Source organism: Bubalus kerabau, chromosome 17 (assembly GCF_029407905.1).
Source record: "Bubalus kerabau isolate K-KA32 ecotype Philippines breed swamp buffalo chromosome 17, PCC_UOA_SB_1v2, whole genome shotgun sequence".
Taxonomy (NCBI): Eukaryota; Metazoa; Chordata; class Mammalia; order Artiodactyla; family Bovidae; genus Bubalus; species Bubalus kerabau.
Genome location: NC_073640.1, coordinates 53,715,017 through 53,738,067, shown reverse-complemented (window position 1 = coordinate 53,738,067; position 23,051 = coordinate 53,715,017). Strand labels below are relative to the sequence as shown.

At 50.3% G+C, this 23,051-nt stretch overlaps 2 protein-coding genes across 6 annotated transcripts; one reads left to right on the top strand and one right to left on the bottom strand.

Moving 5' to 3' along the window:
- Positions 1-1,841: 1,841 nt before the first annotated feature.
- On the bottom strand, positions 1,842-5,249 carry TMEM91 (transmembrane protein 91). Of its 2 annotated transcripts, none has more exons than XM_055552822.1 (3): positions 4,794-5,249; positions 2,591-2,740; positions 1,842-2,060 (listed from the first exon to the last, which is right to left on the bottom strand). In XM_055552822.1, exons 1-3 carry the CDS (start codon positions 4,995-4,997, stop codon positions 1,902-1,904), a joined length of 513 nt encoding a protein of 170 aa, XP_055408797.1. In that variant the 5' UTR covers positions 4,998-5,249; the 3' UTR covers positions 1,842-1,901. The 2 variants fall into 2 exon arrangements, with proteins under 2 accessions (XP_055408797.1, XP_055408798.1); XM_055552823.1 differs by having other exon boundaries at positions 1,878-1,901.
- Positions 5,250-14,310: 9,061 nt separating this feature from the next.
- B9D2 (B9 domain containing 2) lies at positions 14,311-22,513 on the top strand. 4 transcript variants are annotated; one of them, XM_055551535.1, is made up of 4 exons: positions 14,311-14,329; positions 15,514-15,605; positions 19,110-19,235; positions 21,913-22,513. In XM_055551535.1, exons 2-4 carry the CDS (start codon positions 15,518-15,520, stop codon positions 22,224-22,226), a joined length of 528 nt encoding a protein of 175 aa, XP_055407510.1. In that variant the 5' UTR covers positions 14,311-14,329; positions 15,514-15,517; the 3' UTR covers positions 22,227-22,513. The 4 variants fall into 4 exon arrangements, with proteins under 4 accessions (XP_055407510.1, XP_055407507.1, XP_055407506.1 ...); XM_055551532.1 differs by lacking the exon at positions 14,311-14,329 and adding an exon at positions 14,860-15,073; XM_055551531.1 differs by lacking the exon at positions 14,311-14,329 and adding an exon at positions 14,861-15,018.
- Positions 22,514-23,051: the final 538 nt, after the last annotated feature.

Genomic DNA, 23,051 nt, shown 5'->3' with positions numbered 1-23,051 from the left:
TGGTCAGGGAGACAACGGGCTTCGTGTGCCTTGGAGGGCAATCTACCTCTGAGCACTGCCTTTATCCAGCAACCCCCTGAGGTGGGGCTGTTATGGTCCCTATTTTAAGGTAAGGAAACAAACTTAGGAGCCAGTTAACTGCCAGAGGTCACTAGCTAGTTAGTGGTGGAACACGGGTCCCTCTTCAGAGTCCAGACCCAGAGTCCCCACTATTCAGACCCCAAGAGAGTCAGCACACTCTGGACCTCAGGTCCCTGACAGTGAACCGAAGTGGCTGAGGCCTGTTGATTCTCAAGTCGGGTGGTAGCACCCCATGAGGGGCTTCTGGAAACAGGTATATTTTCGGTTCTGATTTGACTGATTCCCACAGGTGGGCCACATGCCTGCCAGATCCTGTCTGCCACTGACATTTGGGGGGTTATGGTAAAAATGACATGTTGGGGAAGGGGGTCCTTTGCTGCAGCTTCACATGGGTGCACTGACTCACACAATTGCCCCTTTGGGCAGGTGTCATTTCTATCCCCAGTAACCAAGGAAATGCATAAATAGCTTGAAATTACGCTCCATGAAAATGGTCAGGAGAGCAAAGACAGTGAATAATGTTTTCTTGCAGGATTAAATGGCAGTGTGCCTGTGCACGCTGAGTCGCTTCAGTAGTGTGCCACTCTGCAACTACGGACTGTAGCCCACTAGGCTCCTCTGTCCATGGGGTTCTCCAGGCAAGAATACTGGAGTGGGTTGCCATGCCCTCCTCCAGGGGATCTTCCTGACCCAGGGATCAAACCCACATCTTTTCCATCTCCTGCATTGGCAGGCAGGTTCTTTACCACTAGCGCCACCTGGGAAGCCCCAAGATGGTATTAAGTGGAGTGAAGAAAACTAAACAGCTCTCACTTCATTACTTGATAATATCCAACCTGGGGAGGTTGGCCATGGCATGTGGGATCTTAGTTCCCCGACCAGGGATGGCACCGTCCTCCCCTGCATTGGACATGTGAAGTCTTAACCACTGGACCACCAGAGAAGTCCCTCAGGCCCCATTTAATATTATCGGACAAGCACATTAGGCACAGGGCTATTTTGCCTGCTAGCACTTTGATGCTTTGAGGCTCCAGCTGTCCCAGTCTCAGGCTGTGGGATGCAGCTGCCTTGGACCCCAGGTGGGCCAGTGATAGGGTGCCTGGCAAAGACCTTGGTGGCACCAGAGCTGCCCGCTCCCATTTTCCTCCCCCAGGATGGGGAGCCTGCACAGTGGAAGCCAAGAGATGGGAGACCAGACCATTTCACTTGACACCCTGAATCCAGTTCTCTCTGTTTTCCTCCCCTTTGTTGTGTAAAAGAGTTAGATTTCTGCCACTGCTTTAAAGGAACTCAGGAGGGGACTGCTGTGTAGACCGTATGATTCATTTGGTCTCTACAACTGCTCCAGCTGTGGGGGAAATCAGTCCCATTTTGCAGATGGGGCAAAGTGAGGCTCAGACCACAGGGTTACACGGTGAACTCCGAGGAGGAAGGACTTGGAACCTCGCTTTCCCTAATTCCCTGCCGACCACCCATGTTCTGGAGAGAATGTTCTGCCATCTGGGAGCCCTCCGAGCCTCCATGGATTCTCCCTTCTCTGGCTCTGAGGTGTCCAGGAACACCCCGGGGGACAGCCTGTCACTCTGGCCCCGCCTGTCCACCTGCCCACACACTCAGACAGACACAGGTTTGGCGGCAAGAGTGTCTGGTGTTTAATCGCTCTCTGCGGCCTCCAGGAAGGTGGGGAGGGAGGGGGCGGCCCAGCCCACTCCCGTTTCTGGATGTTGCCGCTGCTGCCCCGTCCGCCGGGACTCTCCACTTCGACCGCAGACGCGCTGGGCGGCCGGCCTCTGGGTTCACAGCGGGGGCCGCAGGGGCAGCTAGGGCGGGTCCCGGGAGGCGAGGTAGGCGGCCAGGGTCACCAGGGCGGCCGCGTACGTGCACACGCCCAGCCCGACGGCCAGGACCCCCAGCAGGAAGGCTCGGCGGGAGGCGGCCCCTGCCCCCTGGACGTCCCCCTGGGCCCAAGCCTTGTTGGTCTGTAGAGGCGTTGGGCAGCGGTGACTCACGCGTCCCCTCATCCCACCCTGCTTCCCGCAGCCCGACCCCTCCCCCACCCCACACCCTTGTATTCATATGTTCCAAAAACAGCGAGCAGCTACCGTGGGTCAGGCACAGCTGGGCACTGGGTTTACTGGGTGACTAATAAAAATAGACATATATTACTATATGCCACAGTTCTAACTCATTGAGCTTCACAATGACCCTGAGGTAAGAATTAGTCATCCCCATTTTACAGATAAGGAAAATGAGGCACAGGCAAGTTAAGTGGCTTGACCACCACCTTACCAGAGGCCGGGGGGCAGGCCTAGGAGTGGAGCTCACTCTGCACTCCCCTCTGTGACAAACACGCCTCACTTCACTCCTGAATATTTCTACGTGAATCCTCTTCATCACTTCCTACCCCCTACCCCAACCCACCCAAGCAGGGCTCCTCTCATTTGTTTTCTTTCAAATCTCATTTTCTCTTTTATATCCAGTCCCCTCTCAACCCCACCCAGAGACTGACCTTCTGGGCCAGGCAGAAGGCGGCGATGCCCAAGGGCCAGAAACAGCACAGCATGGAAAAGACAGCCAAGCCGAGGTGGTCGTGGGGCAGCAGCGGGGAGAGGGGGCCGCCCCCGCCCCAGTCTGAGTCACTGTCACTGGATGAGACATCCTGTGGGCAGGAGACGGCCTGAGTGGGCATCTCCATCGCCTGAGTGGGCATCTCCATCCCCCGTCCCTGCCCCACTGCTCTGCTCCCCATGCCCCCAAAGACACCAAGAGAGAAAAATGTTCCCAGAGATAGACTCTTGACCCCTCTATATCCTGGATGCCTCTGAGGGGAAGCTTTGGACCCTGCCTCCTGAGAAAAACCTCACCCATGCTCAAAAGCTATGAGTTCAATTTCAAGAAGTTCACAGGTCCAGCCATGGGTGGGTATTACAGCTGCTCATAAGCCCTGAGTTATAAACCCCTGAAGTAGACACAAAAACCAGTGGGGACCAGAACCTGCAAAAAAGATGGAGATCAGAGGAGAGCGCTCTGGTGGCCTGAATTACTAGGACAAACCTGCCTGCTGAAACCACAGGTTCTAGGTTTACATATATATATATATCAGTTCAGTTCAGTCGCTCAGTCGTGTCTGTCTCTTTGTGACTCCATGGACTGCAGCACGCCAGGCTTCCCTGTCCATCACCAACTCCTGGAGCTTGCTCAAACTCATGTCCGTCAAGTCAGTGATGCCCTCCCACCATCTCATCCTCTGTCGTCCCCTTCTCCTGCCTTCAATCTTTCTCAGCATCTGGTCTTTTCCAATGAGTCAGTTGGAATGTATATATATATATTTAATCTTGCATCAAATAGCTCACAAGACTTTAAGGAGTTACTGTAAGGCCAAAACTGAAGTGAAAATCAAAATTAATTTAACAGAGAAGGTCCCTTCTGCCCAGCAGGCATTTCCCGATCCTGGAAAAATTAATCTTTCATTCACACCCTGAACTAGATTAAAAATGATCTCTGAATGGCAGTGCCCCTAGGCAGTTGACAGAAGCAGACCCAAATCCTTTGTGGACAAGGTACTTTGATTCTAACCCTCAAAACCATTTTTCAAATACAATAACCAACAAGCCATCAAAGATAACCAGGTACACAGGAACCATGGAGGAGAACTAGCAAAATAATAAGGCCCTGAAAGTCTTCAAATACTGGAATTATCAGACACATAACCATGTTGAAGTGAAGCTTACTGCCACGGTGTGGCGGACTGTTTCTAAAAATGGCCATAACCACCTCTCCCCTCCCACAGGCTCTTCTTACAGTGTGACTGATAATCTTCCCATCAAGGGGTGAGGTCTGTGTCCACTTTCCTTGAGTCTGGGCAGGCTATGATTCATCTGTAATTGATAGAATGTGGTGGAAATAATACCACACGACTCACAAGCCTAAGTCAGAAAAGGTGAGGCAGGTTCAGCTTTGTTGAAACACTCCTGCCGGAGGGCTGGAGACACATTCGGAGTGCTGCCCTGAAGCTTACGTGCTATGAGCCCAAACCAGCCCACATGGGGTGACTCCTGCGGAAGCCCTGAGACCACATTAAGAGAGAAAGACCCAACCAGACCCCCCTGCTGCTTCAGACCCTGACTGTTCCAGTTCTGGCCACTGGCTGGCCTCAACCTCATGAAAGACCCTGAGGCAGAACCACCCAAGTCCTTCCCAAATTCCCAACCCATGGAAACCATGAGCCATGATAGTGATTGTTGTTTTAAGCTACCAAGTTCTGGGTGATTTCTTAAACAGCAGTAGCAACAGGAAAACCATGCTTTGCAAATAAAAGACAAGCTTGAGAATATGGACACGGAATAAGAAATGATAAAAAATGACATTAACTGGAGGGGAGAAAAAAAGAGACAGGTGTAGAGATGCATCAGCTTTAGAGAGACAGAGAGAGAAAACAAGGGGGTCAGAAATGACTGGGAAGAAAGAGCCAAAAGGAACAAAGATGAGAGACGAATCTGGAGAGAAAAAGGTAAAGAAACCGGGGGAGAGGAAGAACAGGAAAAACCACAACTGGAAACCCAGGAACATGCATGCAGTTGGGAAGTGAGACTCCAGGCCAAAGATGGGCACTCCCCCTGCCAGCCTGCTGGATGTTAGCCACAGCTGGGCTTCCCGCCAGCCCCCTCCCCCAGTTCCCACTAGGGAGCCTTCCTTAGTGGTGCTGCTCCTACCTCAAAGTCGGGGGTCCCTGGCTCCCCTAGTCCTGCACTCACAGAAGGAAGAGATGGTGGCAGAAACTGCCAACCCTTCAGCGATTCCGCAAAGGCTGTCTCTCGAAAGGGAGGCCCCAGCTCAGGCTCACTGGACTTCTGGATGGGAAGCTCACCACCCACCAGTAGGGGCTGTTGGAGCTCTCGAAGACTGGGGCTGTCCATGGCTGGGGAGAGGCTCCTTCCTAGGGTAAGGGGAAAGAACAAGACAGGCTGTTAATAGTCTCACCTTCATCTCTCCCCTGACTCCTGGCTTTGGAGAGACTCCAGGCAGAGACTAGGTAACTGAACCATCCTAAGACCCATTTAAGCAAAACTGAGGTCTAAAGAGTTAAAAAGGGACTTCCCTGGTGGTCCAGTGGCTAAGACTCTGAACTCCCAATGCAGGGGGCCCAGGTCCAGTCCCTGATCAGGGAACTAGGTCCCACATGCCTCAATGAAGACTGAAGATCTCGTGTGCTGCAACTAAGACCCAGCATGGCCAAATAAATAAATAATTTAAAAAAGAGTTAAAGAGGATGGTCCAAGTTGTGGGGGGCGGGGTGGGGGGTGGGGGTGGACTCAGGAATCTGGACATCCAGTTCTGGGCTTCTCTCTCCTCAGGGCAAAACCACATACCTGTTCCACAGTTACTCCAAACCATGCTTTACACACTTACTTGGCCCATGAACTACACACCCATCCTGAGTTCACACTCCCATCCCTCTCCCGCACAGCCATCCCCAGTGATGCTTAGTCCACACACCCCCTGTGCCCCACAAGCCTGCATATTCAATACCCAAGTCCCCTGCCACACATACCCAACCAGGCAAGCCCAACCCCAACCTGTGCACACTCATGGCCCAAGGGACAGTTTGCCCCAAACAACATGAGCTCCCAGGAAACACCCCTCTGAGGCCTGCAACCTTCTTACACACTCACCCCAAACAACTCCTTGTACATTCATCCTAATCCCCTCAACATCAGAATTTCCCCAGATGTACGTATATGCACAGGCTTCCCACACATGCAGATGGAATACTCTCCTGTTTCCATCACTTCCCCTGCACACCTGCCCCAAACACCAGGGTCCACACACCCCTCTTACTCCACCCACATTCATGACCCACACCCAACTGCTCCCCAGACACCTCCTGTTTGACCAGAATCCACCGCTGCACCCCTCCCCCAGAACACCACCAACCCACCACACACTCCACTCAACCATAGAGAATATTCTTCTGGCCCTCACGATCGCCTGGGGGGAGAGGGGGGCGTCCCCAAGTCTCCCGCCCTCAGTCCAAACCTGGCTTGAGCTGATTTCCTCGCCAAGGTTTTGCTTCCCTGTCCCTAAACCCAAGACCTGGGGTAAAAGCGGTGCTCCCGGCCCGCAGCTGCGCCCCTCACTCACCGCCCACAGCCATAGGCCAGGACCTCCTGGGTTCCCTGCACAGACACCCGACCCGACCCTGCCGCCCAGGGTGGAGGCACTCAGTGAGCCTCGCCTTCCCCGGGGTCGCTGCGGGCTCAAGGTTTCCGCGCTCAGCCCAGAGCCCCTCTCAGCGCCCCGGGCCCGCAGCGCGCGGGGGCGGGGATGGGGGCGGGGTGACGGGCTCAGGGGCTCCGCCCTCCGCGGAGGCCCGAGGATGGGGCCTTGAAGGCCGACTCAGCGCTGGGCGCGGACCCCTACCACCCTGGGTGTGGAGGAGCGGGCGGGAGTCTCTAAGAACAGCGGGCCCTGACTCCCTGAACCCAGACCCTAAAGCTGCAGGACGGAGGAGGGAGCACCCCGATTCTCCAGGGCCTTCCTGGCTTGGCCCCGCCTCCAGCCCACCGCCCTCCCCGCTGCCCAACAGTCAAAGCAGCAACCCCAGCTAACTGTGGGCACGGTTCTTAGTGCTTTACATACACACGTTATGTATATACACGGACACGTTTATTCCTGAGAACGACCTGAGAAGCACTGTCCTTGGTGGTCCTCTCGTGCCCAAGAGGAAACAGGCGCCGAGAGTTAGAGCTTGCCTAAGAGCGTGCGGCAGGGTCGGTGGGTGCAGTGACCCACGCCCTGCCCCTGCGTTAGATGCCCTGCATTCATCATCTCACGGATTCCTCTCGATCTCTCCCTATTCTGCACATCAAGCAACTGAGGCTGAGAGATGTGTGTGAGTTCACTGGTCCGAGGTAAGCAACTAGTACCAGGACCCACAGGCAGATTCTAACCCAAGGCTGTATTTCTTGCTGGCCCACGTAGAGGGGTGAAAACAGAGGCAGAAGGTGAGGTGGGGGCTTCCAGGGAAAGGGCCGGCTGTGGAAGTGGGCCAGGGATGGTGTGCTGGTTATCAGGTGGTATAGGCGGTAGTTATGAGTTAACTGTTTGGACCCACACAGACCTGAGTTCCTTTCCAGGCTCTTCAAAGCACTCACTATGTGACCTCTGGATAATAGCATCACCTTTTTGAACTGCAATTTCTCCATGTGTAAAATGGATTAAGTACTCCCTGTCTCTTAGATTGTGATCACATATATAAAGCACTTCGATTAGGGGAAATTAACACATGTCCAGCATTTGCCCTAAACTAGGCACTCTGAACGTGTTTAATAGTGCTTAGGAATAGAATTATTTATTAATGTAGCCATCATCTTCAGTCTGATGAAAGAACTCTTCTCACCCTACAGGCCTCGACCTCCTTCAAGGAGGCCACCCAGTTTGCACTGGCTTCCCTGTCTCTCGGAAGCCTTCTGTCTCACCAGTCCCAGACAGCCAAACTGGAGGATTCCCTTCCTGATGTGGGGCCGACCAGAGTTCTCTCGCTCCAGGGCTCTGGGGCTCTGTGCCAAGAGTCCAGACGCTGGAGTTGGCACAGGCCCCACTCCCAGGGAGAGCAGATGGTGTCTGGAAGTGCACTTGGCTCAGTCAGATATTCTGGCTGACAACAGGCGGGGAGACCCACGGGAGGATAGAGGAGGAGAGGGAGCAGAACTGTTCTATCAGGAGAGATAACCTGTTATTCTTTATTATCTCCTTAACCTTGCTCTTATCACTGTGAAACATACTACATACTTTGGCTGTTTGTAGTTTGAATTCCCCCACTTCAGTGCCAGCTGCAGCTGAGCTGGGATTTGCTCTCTTTTGTTCACTGCTGTGCCTCGGGGCCTAGAACAGTGCCTGGGTGCAAAGCAGGCCTTCAATACCTATTTGTGACATGGGCACATGAATTCTTACCAGCTTCCCTTTTTTACTGAGGTTGAATCAGTACATTTTACTGAGGCTGAATTTACTGATTTTTACTGAATCCCTGAGCAACATGGGGCCCCCTGACCCCCTAGGCCACCCTAGAGTTTTTTTTTTTTTTGGTCACTCTGCATGCAGGATTTTATTCCGTGGATGGAATCTGCACCCCTTGCAGTGGAACTGCAAAGTCCTGACCACTGGACCACCAGGGCAGTCCCGCACCCTAGAGATTTATTCACTTCACTACATTCTCTAGCCACCATCAGCCTTGTACAGTCTCCCTGCCCCTTCCAGGGTTCTTGGGCTTTGTGATGGTCCTGAAATACTGAACATGAAATCCCAGCCAGGGTTATGAACAGAAGCCTAAGCCACTGAGTGAAAGTTTGATAAGGAACAGGACATGTATTTAGTCTCAAAGGATCCCCCCACAGATAACTTATTACAAAGGGGAAAAACAGTATTAATGGACAACGTCAGCAGACACCACTTAAATCAGGTGGTAGAAGTGAACATCACCAGTATTGGAACAGATCAACATCGTGTACCTACTGATGTGCACTTGAAAAGGAAGGACATGACATCATTTCTATGATGCTTCTGCCAAAAATGCATCATCTGAATCTAATCATGAGAACACATAGGACAGAACCAAATTGAGGGACACTTTATAAAGTAGCTGATCTGAACTCTTCAAAAATGTCAGTATTGGGACTTCCTTGGTGGTCCAGTGGTTAAGAATCCACCTTGCAATGCAGGGGACGATGCCAAGGATTAACTAAGTTCGTGAGTTGCAACTATGAAGCCTGCCTCCATTCTGGAGCCCATGTGCCACAACTAGAGAGCCTACGTGCCACAGCTAAGACCTAATGCAGCCAAATTAAATATATATTTTTAAAATGTCAGTGTCATGAAAACAAAAACATAAAAATCTAAAAGTTGGCAGCCTGTTCTAGGTTAAATGTGACCAAAGAAACATGGCGGGCTTCCTAGGTGGCACTAGTGGTAAAGAACCCACTTACCAATGCAGGAGACATAAGAGGCTCGGGTTCAGTCCCTGAGTCGGGAACGTCCCTTGGAGGAAGGCATGGCAACCCACTCTGGTATTCTTGCCTGGAAAATTCCATAGACAGAGGAGCCTGACGGGCTACAGTCTGTGGGGTTGCAAAGAGTCGGACATGACTGAAGCGACTTAGCCCGCACACAAAGAAACATGAATCTGCCTGCAATGTAGGAGGCCTGGGTTCGATCCCTGGGTTGGGAAGATCCCCTGGAGAAGGAAATGGCAACCTACTCCAGTATCCTTGCCTGGAAAATCTCATGACAGAGGAGCCTGGTGGCCTGCCGTCCATGGGGTTGCAGAGTCAGACACGACTGAGCAACTAATACTTACTTACTTAAAGAAACATGACAAATAAACACAAAGTGTGATCCCAGATGGAGAGCAGATGGTGACAAGGTGTGTTATTGGGACAATGGGAGAAATTTGAATATAAACTATGAATTAGATGATAGTTTTATATCAATATTAAATTGATACTTGGGGAAATGTTAAACTGGTATTGATCTTGGAGAATTTTACTGTTAAAATAATATTATGAGTATAATATATGTATATGTGTATACATATATGTACACATATGTGTATATATGTGTGTATATACATACATATATATATGAAAAGAAATCAAGTGAAAAATTGAACAAAACTTCACAAAAAGAGAATTCAAGGTAGCAATGAACATTTAAAAATTACCCAACTAATCATCAGGCAAATGCAAATTAAAATCACAGTGTGATACCAATACACCCTCATCAGAATGGCTAAATGATAGAAGAAGCCACCAGGAAGTACTGGTAAGGATGTGGAGCAGGGGAACTCTCATACATCTAAAATTGGTTTAACCACTAGGCTTAATGAGCATCCAAATTGGTTCAACCACTAGGAAAACTGGGCAGTTTCTACTATAGCTGAACATATCTTGTGTGTGCGTGTGTGTACTTAGTCATGTCTGACTCTTTGTGACCCCATGGACTGTAGCCTGCCCAGCTCCCCTGTCCATGGTATTTTCCAGGCAGGAATACTGGAGTGGGTTGCCATTTCCTTCTCCAGGGGATCTTCCCAACCCAGGGATCAAACTCATGTCTCTTGGGTCTCCTGAACTGGCAGGTGGATTCTTTACTAGTGAGCCACCTAATGACCCAGCAATTCCAGTCCAATAAGATATGAACATATGTCCACCGGAAAACAGGTTCCCATCAACAGATGGATAAAGTATAGCATCTTCACACAGAGGAAACTATATAGCAATGAGAATGAAAGAACTACAGCCACGTGCAATGGCATGGGATAAATTTCACAAAGCACTGAGCAAGGAACAGCAGACACAAAGTAATACATACTGCGAGATTTCATTTATATAAAGTACAAAACCAGGCAAAATTAATGCATATTGTTAGGAGTCCAGTTAGTGGTTTCCCTTGGGGACATCCTGGATGAGGCATGAAGGGCATCCTTGGAGGTTAGTCATGTTCTTTTCATGAGTTGATTTCTGGTTACCAAGTATGTTCAGTTAATGAAATTTAATTCAGCTGTTCACTTATGATTTGTGCACTTTTCTGTACATATACTGCCAAACATTTATTTTTGAAAATGAGAGTTCTATCTAAAGATATGGATAACCTTCCAAGATGTATCACTGAGTGAAAAATGCAAGATGTGGGAATTCCCTGTGGTTCAGTGGTTAGGACTAGGCTCTTTCACTGCCGAGGACTTGGGTTCAATCCCTGGTCAGGGAACTAAGATCCCACAAGCCACTCTGCTTGGCCGAAAAAAAAAAAAAGCCAAGATATAAAAGAGGATGAACAGTCACTCTAATAATGAGTACAGCATTTCCTCCAAAAATTAAAAATAGAATTACTACATGACCCAGCAATTCCACTTCTTTGGGTGCATACCCAAAGGAACTGAAAGCAAGGTATTAAAGAGATGTGTGTATACACCCATGTTCATAGTAGCTGTATTCACAATAGCCCAAAGGTGGAAGCAACTCAACTAGATGAATGGATAAAGACAACAGAGTGTGTATCTAAAATGGAATATTATTCAACTTTAGAAAGGAAGGAAATTCAGTGATGTCCACTTTGTAATGTATAGAAATACCAAACCATTATGTTGTGCACCTGGAACTAACATGGTGTTGGAGGTCAACTATGCTTCAAAATAAATAAATAATTGCCATATAATTTTGAAACACAAGGAAATTCTGACATGCACTACAGCATGGCTGATCCTTGAGGACATTATGCTAAATTATGCTAAATGAAAAAACCCAGTCATAAAAGGACAAATATTGATTCCACTCATATGGGGTACCTACAGTAGTCAAATTCATAGAAGTAGAAAGTAAATAGGGGGTTTCCAGGGGCTAGAGGAAGGGAGGGTGGGGTGGGAGTTTTTGTTTAATCGGTACAGTTTCAGTTTTGCAAAATGAAAAGAGTTCTAGAGACATTGCACAATTATGTGAATGTACTTAAGGCCACTGAACTCTTCACTTAAAGATGGATAAAATGGTAAATTTTATGAGTATGTTCTCACAATTTAAAAGACTTTAAGAATAAAAACTACATAAAGAGATATTCAGTGTGCTTCTTGTAAAAAATATGTAAAATGTGCTGTCTCAGTAACAACAACATGAACAGTAAAAACCATCAATAATAATAGACATTTATAGTGCTTCTTATGTGCCAGGCACTACCCTAAATTCATTGGGCAGTTGTATTATTATTATTAGGCATTTACATTGTTATTATTGCTGCATAACAAAATCCTCCTAAACTTTAGTGGGTTAAAACAACAAATACTACCATCAGACATACTTTCTGTTGGTCAGGAATCTGTTGATGGGTTTGTGGGCTGACTCTGGGTCAGGGTGTCATGAAGTTACAGCTGGCATGGTGGCCAGCTGCAATAGTCACCTGAAGCTTTGCTGCAGCTGAACCATCTCCTTCCAAGATGGGTCTCTCACATGGTACTGGTTTGTTTGGCTTTGGTTCTTCCCCATTTGGGTCTCTCTGCTGGCTGCTTCCCTGCTGTCGCATTGTGGTGGCTGGGCTCTCTCAAGGTAAGCCATGCAAGAGATAAATGGAGGCGGAATCCTCAATGCCTTTTATGGCTTAGTCTCAGAAGTCACACAGTAACAATTGTACCAGGAGCTACTGGAGCAAGTTACAAAGTGCAGCCTATACTCAAGAGGGGCAGGCTCCACCACCTAGTGAAAGGAGTGTCAAGAATCTGTGGACATGTTTTAAATGTCCAGCTTCATACATTCATTAAATTCTGACCATAATCTAACACGGTGGGTACCATTACTCATTCTCCTGTTACAGACGAGGGAACTGAGAGGCTAAAGGTCAAACGGAAGGGCCAGAACTAAGACTTAAATCCAGGTAGGTGAACTGGGAAGCATTTTCTTAATCACTAACATTACCAGTGGGAAAGAAACCAACTGAAGAAAAAATATTTAAGAAGGAGCTTTTTATGAGACTTTTGTTTGTTTGTTTTGGGGCCATGCTGTGTGGCATGTGGGATCTTAGTTCTGAGACCAGAGAACGAACCCTGTGCCCAGTGAAGTGGAATCAGAGAGTCTTAACCACTGGACCACCAGGTGAGTCCCATGTATAGGACTTTGATGACTGGCTGGACATGAGACGTGTTGGAGTTGAGGATGACACCCATGACCTCCATATTCCTTTGATACTAGGAGATGAGATGTGTATCCAAGAGAAGTGAGACAGCAGGAGGTGAAGAACATAAAGTTTTGGGACAGAGTGAGAGAGAACTATGGGCTTCCCAGGTGGCACAGTGGTAAAGAATCTACCAACCAATGCAGGAGACGTGGGTTTGATCCCTGGGTCAAGAAGATCCCTTGGAGTAGGAACTGGCAACCCACTCCAGTATTCTTGCCTGGAAAATTCCATGGACAGAGGAGCCTGGCAGTCTACAGTCCATGCAGTCACAAGAGTCGGACGCAACTGAGCACGTAGCACAAGACAGAACTATGGTCGATTTGGTTTAAGGATAAATCATTTTGCCCTAATTTCTTCTTCTTAAACAAAGCTGATAATTACCCACCCTGTGGGATATCTGTGGGCTTCCCTGATGGTGCAGTGGTAAAGAATCCACCTGCCAATGTAAGAGACGTGGATTTGAACTCTGGGTCAGGAAGATCCCCTGGAGAAGGAAATGGCAACCCACTCCAGTGTTCTTGCCTGGAAAATCCCTATGGACAGAGGAGCCTGGCGGGCTACAGTCCAAAGGGTCGCAAACAATTGGACACGACTGAGCACACACATGGGATATCTAAGGATTAAAGGAGATCATGCTTGCAAAACAATCAGTTTACAGTGGCTGGCACAGAGAAATCACTTGATAAATGGTAGCTTTCAAATATACCTATTAGTGAAATATTATCGAATATATACATATTGAATTATTTTTTTCTATATAAATACTATCTGTGGAGCCCTACACCAAGGTCACAGGTGTAAAGCCTTGTACCAAGTCCACAAATGTGAAGGCCCGTACTAAGGTCATCTCAGGAACTGACCAGAGCCCCAGTAGCAACCATTGCCATGAGCGCCCCCCAGATCTAAACCATTCAATTCCTTGATCCCATATTAGGTAAAAACACCCACTCCATTATTCACCCTGTAGCATCCTAACCAATCACCTAATGCCACCCTTCCAGCAGGAGTTTTGTCTTGAGGCTATAAAAATTGGCTACCAGCGGATGAAAGGCGTTGGCTCTCTCTTGAGCCGGCCTGCTGTTCCAACAGTCAGCTCTCCCTGCTCTGTCAGGAGGTAGGCCTGCTGTTCTAAGGGCATCTCCCTCTCGAATAAACTCTATCCTCCTCTCATTCTGCCTCATGTCTGGAAAATCCTTTCTAACCTGCACACAATCCACGACACTGTCCCATTGAAATGTTGCCCCCCTTCCTATAACTTTGAGCTGGTGACTCTAACTTTTGCTGTCCCCATTTTACAGTAAGTAGGGGAATAAGTTCCCTTTGGACTCCTGGTCTGGGCTGGAGGAATAAGGCAGGAACTAAGGTTCAACTGGAGTTGGAGGGTGGAGAAGGTACTGCTCAGGAAATCAGAACGTGTGAGTGCCTCAGTCACTCCACTTGGGGTCATGACATGGATGAGATAACTGAGACCTAGAGCTGTGCAAGGTCCTAAGTTACTGACAGAGTCCAGCCTTCAAAAACAAGATTTTCTGCAGATAAAGTGGGCCTCAGTTCCTCATTTCTCACCCCTTCCCCCACCCCACCCACTCATTGCTCAGAATCAGCACTAACAATGAAGAAATGGGCGGTATTTCTGAGAAGGAAGTTGGATTTATCAGTCTTTGAGGAGCTTGGGGAAACTCTAAAAAGGAACCCCGCCAACCAGATGAAGTTTATTTCCAGTTAGGAGGCAAAGGGATGCATCCAAACTCGTGAGATTCCCCCTTAGCTCTGGCTCAAGTCGGTCTTGTGGTCCCTGTTGAGAGACAGTTTGAGGGGTAATGGGGCATGGATGGATTTGCTTATTTTGTTATGAGAATATCTGAGACAGACAGTGTTCAAACTTCTTCGCCGCACTCAACATGGCCACAACCGGGCGACGCCGCAAATGGCTGAACCGTGGGTCGTGGCTGGAGAAACTTCTTACCCAAAAATGGAGACGGGTGGGGGGAAGAAAATGTCAATCACAACACAGTCCCGCCCCCAAAATGCCGCTAGGGCCAATTAGCAACCCGCAGGGCGGGTGCAAGGCCAGGGGAGGAGGCTGCCGTTGCCCCAGCAACAACCTGGGAGGCAGAAGGCGGGCGCGGTCTCGGAGAGATCTGCGCCTCAGCTCTCTCGCTGCCAGGAAGGTCCTAGGAGAGGCGTGAGCCAGACCTGGGAAGTCAGCGCCTGCGGAGAGAGGGACAGGTCAGGCCCATGAACTCCAATCCCTGCCAGCGTTCTCGCCTCTCTTAACCGTTAGGTACTCTGGGGTAGGAATAACGCATGCGCGGACTCACAGGCGGGGCTAAGGCGCCCAGAGACGCATGCGCCTCATGGACTTGGGGGGTGGGGGGCGGAAATCTAACGTGGGAGGCGGAGTTTTGTGTTGTGGGCGGAGCCATTGGGGCCCCTGGGGCGGGACTTTCCGCGGCGTTGAGTCTAAGAAGAAGTTATTTTAGAGGCAGTCTGAGTTACGCGCCAGCTCTTTGTAGAGTCCGTTTCTCGCCCCTCATTTTTCTGAGACTCTCCTGGAGAGGCAGTTAGTATCATGGTTGAAACCGCAACCTCAGTGGTTTGACGAAACTAGCTTGGAATCCCACGTATTGCTCCTTACTTGGTGGGCCTCAGTCTTCCTATCTATTAGGTGGAGATAATTGTACACTTTTCTCATAAGGCTGTGATTATATTTTCCCCTTTCAGGGCAATGGCTGAGGTGCACGTGATCGGACAGATCATGGGGGCCACCGGTTTCTCGGAAAGTAGCCTGTTCTGCAAGTGGGGCGTCCACACAGGTATTCCCCGACATGGTTCATTTCCCCACCGAAACCTCTCAGTCTAGCTGCTCCGCCTTCTTTCCTTGACCCCTTGGCTCAGTCCCTGGTCCTCAGCTTCTGTCAGTTCTCAGGACTCCTACCCCTGACCACATTCTGTTCATGCGAGTCTCAGGCTCCCTTCTTATCCCTTCCCATCCCACCTCTGGGAACTCTTGAGTTCTAGTCTCTCAATACACATTCCCTGAGGGCTTCCCATGGTGGTGCTAGTGGTAAAGAATCTGCCTGCCAATGCAAGAGACATAAGAGACATGGGTTTGATCCCTGGGTCTGGAAGATCCCCTGAAGGAGGGCATGGCAACCCACTCCAATATTCTTGCCTGGAGAATCCCATGGACAGAGGAGCCTGGTAGGCTACAGTCCATAGGGTCACAAAGAGTTGGACACGACTTAAGTGACTTAGCACACACAGCAAGGATAGGGGACTATAGGCTTGACACACCCACCTACCCCCCAACACACACTCCCAATCCTCAAAACATTTAACAGCCCTAACAACACTATTTGGCTTTCATTCACTGTCTTAGAGGTACCTTGGGTGACTCCTCCATCTTAATTCTTTGCTTTACCATCTCCGTTTATTGAGTTCTTAAGGTGAACGGAAGTTTCCATCTTGGAATTAAGAGGAGAGACCACCCTCCTGTATTCATATTTCTCTGTGAAAACGTAGGAACCCGGTTCTGATCGTCATCCAAGTCCATCCACTTGGATGGATAAGCCCAAGAGGGACCTTGGAAGTCCCAGTTTTCATGCCTTTCCATCAGAGGCGGTAGAGGGTGGTGGTTAGTGTGATAGAGCCACGGGTCACCAAGTCTGGGCTCAAATACAAACTCCCTTACCTATTAATCGGGAGCCTTTGGACTTGACCTTTTTGAGCCTGTTCCCTTGTCTGAAAATGAAGCTAACAGCACCTAAGAGGCAGCAGAGTACTGAGAGGTTAAGAGCAGAGACTGCCTGGATTCAAAACCATCTTCTGTTTATTAATTATGTGACCTTGGGCACTTGTCTTTGCCTCGATTTCCCTGTCTGTACAATGGGAATAATAACACTATTTACCTCATGGGGTTCTTATAAGGACTATATGAATATCAACAGCCCTTAGAAGAGGACCTGGATTTGTAAGTCCTTGTAAGTGCTTGCCTGGCTTGTGTAACAGCTGGATGGGCTCTTGTTTCTAAGCCTGGGATATGTTGTCTAGCAGAGATACATGTCCATGAAATGAGTGTGACCATTGCCGTCATCATCGTTTTAGGTCCAGACTCCTTTGTGATTTCACTGGTGGATAGACTAGTGGCTGAGATTCCCTGGGAAGTTGGGATCCTCCAGTTGAGTGAATAAGACAAGCCTGGAATCAACTCGGTTTCCATCGCCCTACCACTCATCAGTTCTGTGACCCTGGGCAAGCGCTGTTCCCTCTCAGAGCCTCAGTTTCCTGGTCCGTAAAATGGGACTATTTGTCCTTCATAGCAGCGTCAGAAGTCTTGTATGTGAGAATCCTGACTCAGGGTCTGTTGCTTTCCTCACTTGGCCCAGAAGGGAGCAATAACCAACATGATTTTTATTATTTCAGGGGGGCTCTTCGCCAGGGAGGAGAGGCTCTCTCTTCACGAGAGAGAGCCGAGGGGCAGTCAGATAAGGGGCTTGGTCTCTGCTCTCAGTCAGAACTCTATTTGAGGAACTTCCCTGGTGGTTAAGACTCCACTTAAGTGGTTAAGACTCCACACTTCCACTGCAGGGGACACCGGTTCCATCCCTGGTCGAGAAACTAAGATCCCCTCGTGCTTCAAGGCATGGTCAAAAACAAATAACAAACAAACCAGAAACAAAACAGAACTCCATTTGAATTAGCTCCACTGTGGGATTTGGTCTGCTTCGGTCCTGCTGTAGGCCCAGCGTGGAGAACAGTGCTTAGCACAGAGAAGGTATTCAGTAAAGGTTTGTGGAATGAATGGCCAAGTGCCATTCCTTCTCAGAGTCTGTTTCTTTACCTGTAAGAATAGGATTGTATTAGCCTCCACCTCCTAGGATCATTTCTTTGTCCAGCAAACATGTATCGAGCACCTTCTGTGTACCAAGATCTGGGTTTGCGGTCCTAGGGATCCAGTACTTTATGAGATCCGTGCTCTCTTGGGGCTCACAGTAGGGGAGACAGAGAATAAACAAACAGATAAAGACATGAGTCCAATGATTAGAGATCGTGTACTAGGTCCTAGGAAGAGATGAGCTGAGAGATGATGTGAGAGGGACTGGTTAGTTTGGGGATAGGAGGGTGAGAGAGAACACCTCTGTGAAAGTAGCACTTGAGCTGATCCCTGAAGTATGAAAAAAAAAAAGTCTGGGGACATCCAGGAGCAGGGTTTTCTAGGCAAAGGGAACAGCCAGTGCAAAGGCCCTGAAGAGTGGAACAAAAATAGAACCAGTGAGGCCAGAGAGTGGTGAGGAATGAGGAAAGTGATGAGAGATGAGCTCAGGAAGGTGGTGGGTGGGGGCGGGGAGGGGGCAGGGCACAGGCCAGGCCTTGCAGGGCCTGTGGGCTATGGAGGAGAATCTGTAAGCAGGGGGTGGGGTGGGGATTAAGAGTCCCAGAAGGCGGATTAAATGAATTCATTACTAGAGCGCTTAGCACAGCGTCTGGCATTTGGTAAGCACTCAGTGCATTTTTGCTGTGACTGTCACCCTCGGTAGGATTGCTATAACGATGCACCTTTCACGATATGCTCTGTTCTTTTGTTCATGAAGGACACCCTTGGCCCCATCTTGGTCCTCGGACTAGGGCCTCTAAATGTGGAATGAGAATAGTAATATAATAAAGTGATACCCGGAGAAGGCAATGGCACCCCACTCCAGCACTCTTGCCTGGAAAATCCCATGGATGGAGGAGCCTGGTAGGCTGCAGTCCATGGGGTCGCTAAGAGTCTGACAAGACTGAGCGACTTCACTTTCACTTTTCACTTTCATGCATTGGAAAAGGAAATGGCAACCCACTCCAGTATTCTTGCCTGGAGAATCCCAGGGACAGGAGAGCCTGGTGGGCTGCCGTCTATGGGGTCGCACAGAGTTGGACACGACTGAAGCGACTTAGTAGCAGCAGCAGCATCAAAGGGATACCCAACACTTATTCAGCAGGCACTATGCCATGGACACTTCTTAGTGCTTCGTGTGTATTAATTCATTTAATCATCTCACAAACCTGTGAGGGATGCATTATTATTATACCCACCTTACAGATGGGAAGATGGAGGCAGAGAAAGTAACAAGCCCAAGGTTGCATAGGCAGGAAGAAATAGTGCCAGGATTTAAATCTAGACATTTGGCTCCAGAATCTACACTTTGCAACCCTTGACCACCACCCCCCCCCGGTTCGAGGGAGAAAGGGGGTCCTGCAGCCACAGTGGGATCCCCTTCCTGAGGACTGTCTCCTGCCCCTCGCCCTGACCTCATCCATGTCCTGGCTCTCACTTGCAGGGGCAGCATGGAAGCTCCTGTCAGGTGTGCGGGAGGGCCAAACACAGGTGGACACCCCCCAGATAGGGGACATGGCCTACTGGTCCCACCCCATCGACCTGCACTTCGCCACCAAAGGCCTTCAAGGTGGGTTCCCAGCCTGGGCCTCAGGCTAGACTAACTGGAGGTGGGTTAGCAGCACCCCCATGCTACCAGAACTGGAACCACCAAGTGCTGGCCCTGCTTCCTGTGCCTTTGGGTCCCTTTCCTGACCAGACTTGGCCCTGGAGAGGCTGAGCTGAAACCTCCCCAGGCCAGCTCTAGAGTTTGTTAGAACCAGGGCAGAGGCCAGGGTGAAGGGGGCAAGGTCAAGGGGCGTGTGGGGGGAGAGAGACGTGGCTTTCACAGAGACAAAGCAAGAGAATCTTCCATCAGAAGGAAGCTGGGAGGCACTTCCTGGAGGTCCAGGGGTTAAGATGCTGCGCTTCCAGTGCAGGGGGCCTGGGTTTGATCCCTGGTAGGGGAACTAAGGTCCCACACAATACTTGGCTCAGCCGAAAAAAGAAAAAAGGAGGAAGCTGGGAGAGGGTTATGAGAGAGACAGAGGTAAAGGCTAGTGGCTGTTCTGCAAGCAGGGTTTTTCTGCTGCTCAGAGAGTAAATGAATGTGTGAGAGAGGAGGGGTATCAGAAAACCTTTTCTGGAGGAATATTTGTGTCATTAGAAAGGAGTAGATTCCAGGAAATGGTCTAGATAAATATGCCATATATTTCTATCATATAAATAATAGTTACTGAGTACCTGCCCTGTGTCAGAGGGGGCCAAGGAGATGTCAGTGATGAGACAGCCCCTGCTAGCCCAGCTCTTTTCCCATACAGATCATCTCTAGGGAGAGAAAGAGCTATCCTGAGTGGCAACCCAGAGTGGGCAGGCCTGGATGAGGGATCCTGAAGGACTCTGGGAGCCCAAAGGAGGTGCCTTACTCTGCTGGGGAGTTCAGGGAGGGCTTCCTGGAGGAGGGGGAATGTTTAGCTTTGCTGTGAAGAGTCAGTAGGAGCCATTAAAATGGAAAGATGGAAGAGGGTTCTGGGCAGAAAGCCATGTGTGGAAGGGTCAAGGGGGAAGGTGAGTCAGGGGTATTTGGAGGATGGAGGGTGAGCAGGGAGACTACAAGGGGTGATGTGGCAGGGGACAGGGAACAGGCCCTGCAGGATCTTCAATGCCAGGCCACAGAGTGGAGGCCATATCTGGGGAGCCAGAGCAGGTGATTGACAAGTCAGATTTTGCTTTTAAAAGATCCCTCTGGGGACTTCCCTGGTGGTCCAGGGGTTGAGGATCCACCTTCCAATGCAGGGGAGATAGGTTCAATCCCTGGTCAGGGAACTAAGATCTCACATGCTGTGGGGCAGCTGGGTCCACATGACTACTGAGTCTGTGGGCTCTGGAGCCCTAGTGCCGCAACAGAAATCCCATGTGCCACAACTGAGACTTGATGCAGCCAAACAAACAAACAAACAAAAAAAGATTGCAATTAAAAAAAAAAAAAGAAAAGATCCCTCTGGCTGCCTCATGGGTGCTGGATTGGAAGGTGAGGCAGGCCACAGTTCTTTCAGCTCTTAAGGATCCCAAATACCCTTGCCGTTTCTTTTCTCATTCTATTAGGAAATCCCATTAGCTCCACCTTTGGAATGCATCCTGAATGTCATCACTCCCCCCACCCCCATCACCTCTCACTCTGCTGTTACCATAGAGTCTTTACTGAGGTGTCCCTCCTGTGAACACCTAAGTCAGGCCACATTCCTCCTCTGCTTAGGACCCTCTGTGGTCCCCACATCACTCAAGGTAAAAGGCAAAGCCTTACCATGGAAGGACAGGGCCCTGCTTGATCTGATTCTGTCTCCCCTTCCCCATCTGCTCCAGCCACATCAGTCCCACCAGGCAGCTCCCACCTCAGGGCCTTTGCACTAGCTGTCCCCTGTGCTGGGAGCACTCTTTCCTAGATAGCCATATAGCCCCCAGTCTCTTCCCTCCTTTAGGCATTCCCTCCGATGTCACCTTCTCAGTAAATTTTTTCTTGATCACCGCCTTCTAAAACTGCATGCCTACTCCCACCCTACCCAGCTTATTTTTCTCCAGAGCAGTTATCACCATCTGACATACCCTATAATTTGCGTATTTACTGTGTTGGTTGTCTAAGATGTCAGCTGCACAAGGGCAGAAATTTTTGTCTGCCCTGTTCACTGCTGTATCCCCAGCTTCTAGAACAGGGCCAAGCTCAGAGAGACTCAGAAAGGAGGGTGAAATGGGGCTGGATCTCCCAAGCACTTTGCCTATAGGGTGAGGAGCTGAACTGTATCTTGAGTGAGGAACTGGGAAATCTATGGAAAGGAGAGAAAGATGCTTCCAGCTGCCAGGTGAAAGATGAGAAGGCAAGAAAGAACGCCCTGAGGCCAGGAAAGAGGACAGGGTGTGGCCATGGGGAGGGAAGGAAGGAGGCATCCAGGACAAGGCCCAACACCCTCACCTGGGGACTGGGCTCCCCAGAGGTGGGGATACAGAGGAGGAGGCCAACAGAGAATTCAACAGAGGCCAGACCTCACGGGTCTAGTGGGTTGGACTTTATACTGAGAGCATTAGGGAATCATGGAAGGGTTTTGAGCAGAGGAAGAACCTGGGTTCAGAAAGATCCCTTTGGCTGCTCTGTGGTGGTCCAGAGGAGGAGGGTGGGGCAGAAACCTGGCAGGGAAGCACTGGGCCTGGGTTCTTCAGGAGCAAGAGGCTGGGCTGTCCCCCTTTACCTTTCCTCCCTCCCTCCTATCCTGCAGGCTGGCCCCGGCTCCATCTCCAGGTGTGGTCCCAGGACAGCTTCGGCCGCTGCCAGCTTGCAGGCTATGGCTTTTGCCATGTGCCCAGCAGTCCAGGCACCCACCAGCTGGACTGCCCCACGTGGCGACCCCTGGGCAGCTGGCGAGAGCAGCTGGCGAGGGCCTTCGTGGGTGGCGGGCCTCAGCTGCTGCACGGAGATGCCATCTACAGTGGGGCTGACCGCTATCGCCTGCACACCACCTCCGGGGGCACCGTGCACCTTGAGCTGAGCCTGCTGCTGCGCCACTTTGATCACTATGGGGTTGAATGCTGAAGGAGCCTATAAGGATGGCTGGCCCCCAGTCATATCTTGGGACACCCCATAAGGGGAAGGATGGTGCAGTGGTCAGAAGCATGGGCTTTGGAGACTGTATGCCTTGACCCAGCCAAGGCTGGTGCAGCTTCTAACCTGACTAGCGCCTCAAGCCCAGTGGCTGCCACTCCCAGTTCCAGTTTTCCCATCTGTAAAATGGGGGCAGCAGGTGTGTGGGCTCACAGGGGTTGGGTGCAGAGAAGCTGCTGGCACATGGAAGGGCTCAATAAAGGTGTGGTGCTTTTCAAGTGTGGGTGCTTTTTTGACCTTCATGTGTCAGACGTGGGCCAGGGGTAGGGGGATTCCTCCTACTGTTACTCTCCTCCTCAAGCCCCCTTCCCTTGCCCTCTGCCTCAGCGTCTGACCCCCTTCCCTACTCTGGGTGATGCTCTTAAGGGCCCCCACTCCTTGGGGGTTCCCCCTGCCCTGTGCCCCTTTCCCCAGTGGCTCCTTAGCTTCTGGCTGACCCTCTTCCCCTCTGCCCCGGTTTCCCACTCTCCACTCGAGGCGGTTCACCTCGGAGCCCCTGTATTCTGCGTCCCCATTCTTTTAGCCTTGCGCACTACGTAGGTCTTTATGCTCTCGCTGACCCCCGGCCCAGTCCTCAAAGCCACACGCATCACTGCCGCCCGCTTCGGTGGCGCTCGACCGCCAGGAGGCAGCACCCTGTTGGTGGGGCGGAGCCGGGTGTCCGCCCCCTCCCCCCGGGCTAAAGGGACCCCCCTTGGAGCCCGCCCACGCAAGATGCGGACCATGGCCCGGCCCCCCCGTGCCCTCCCCCTGAGG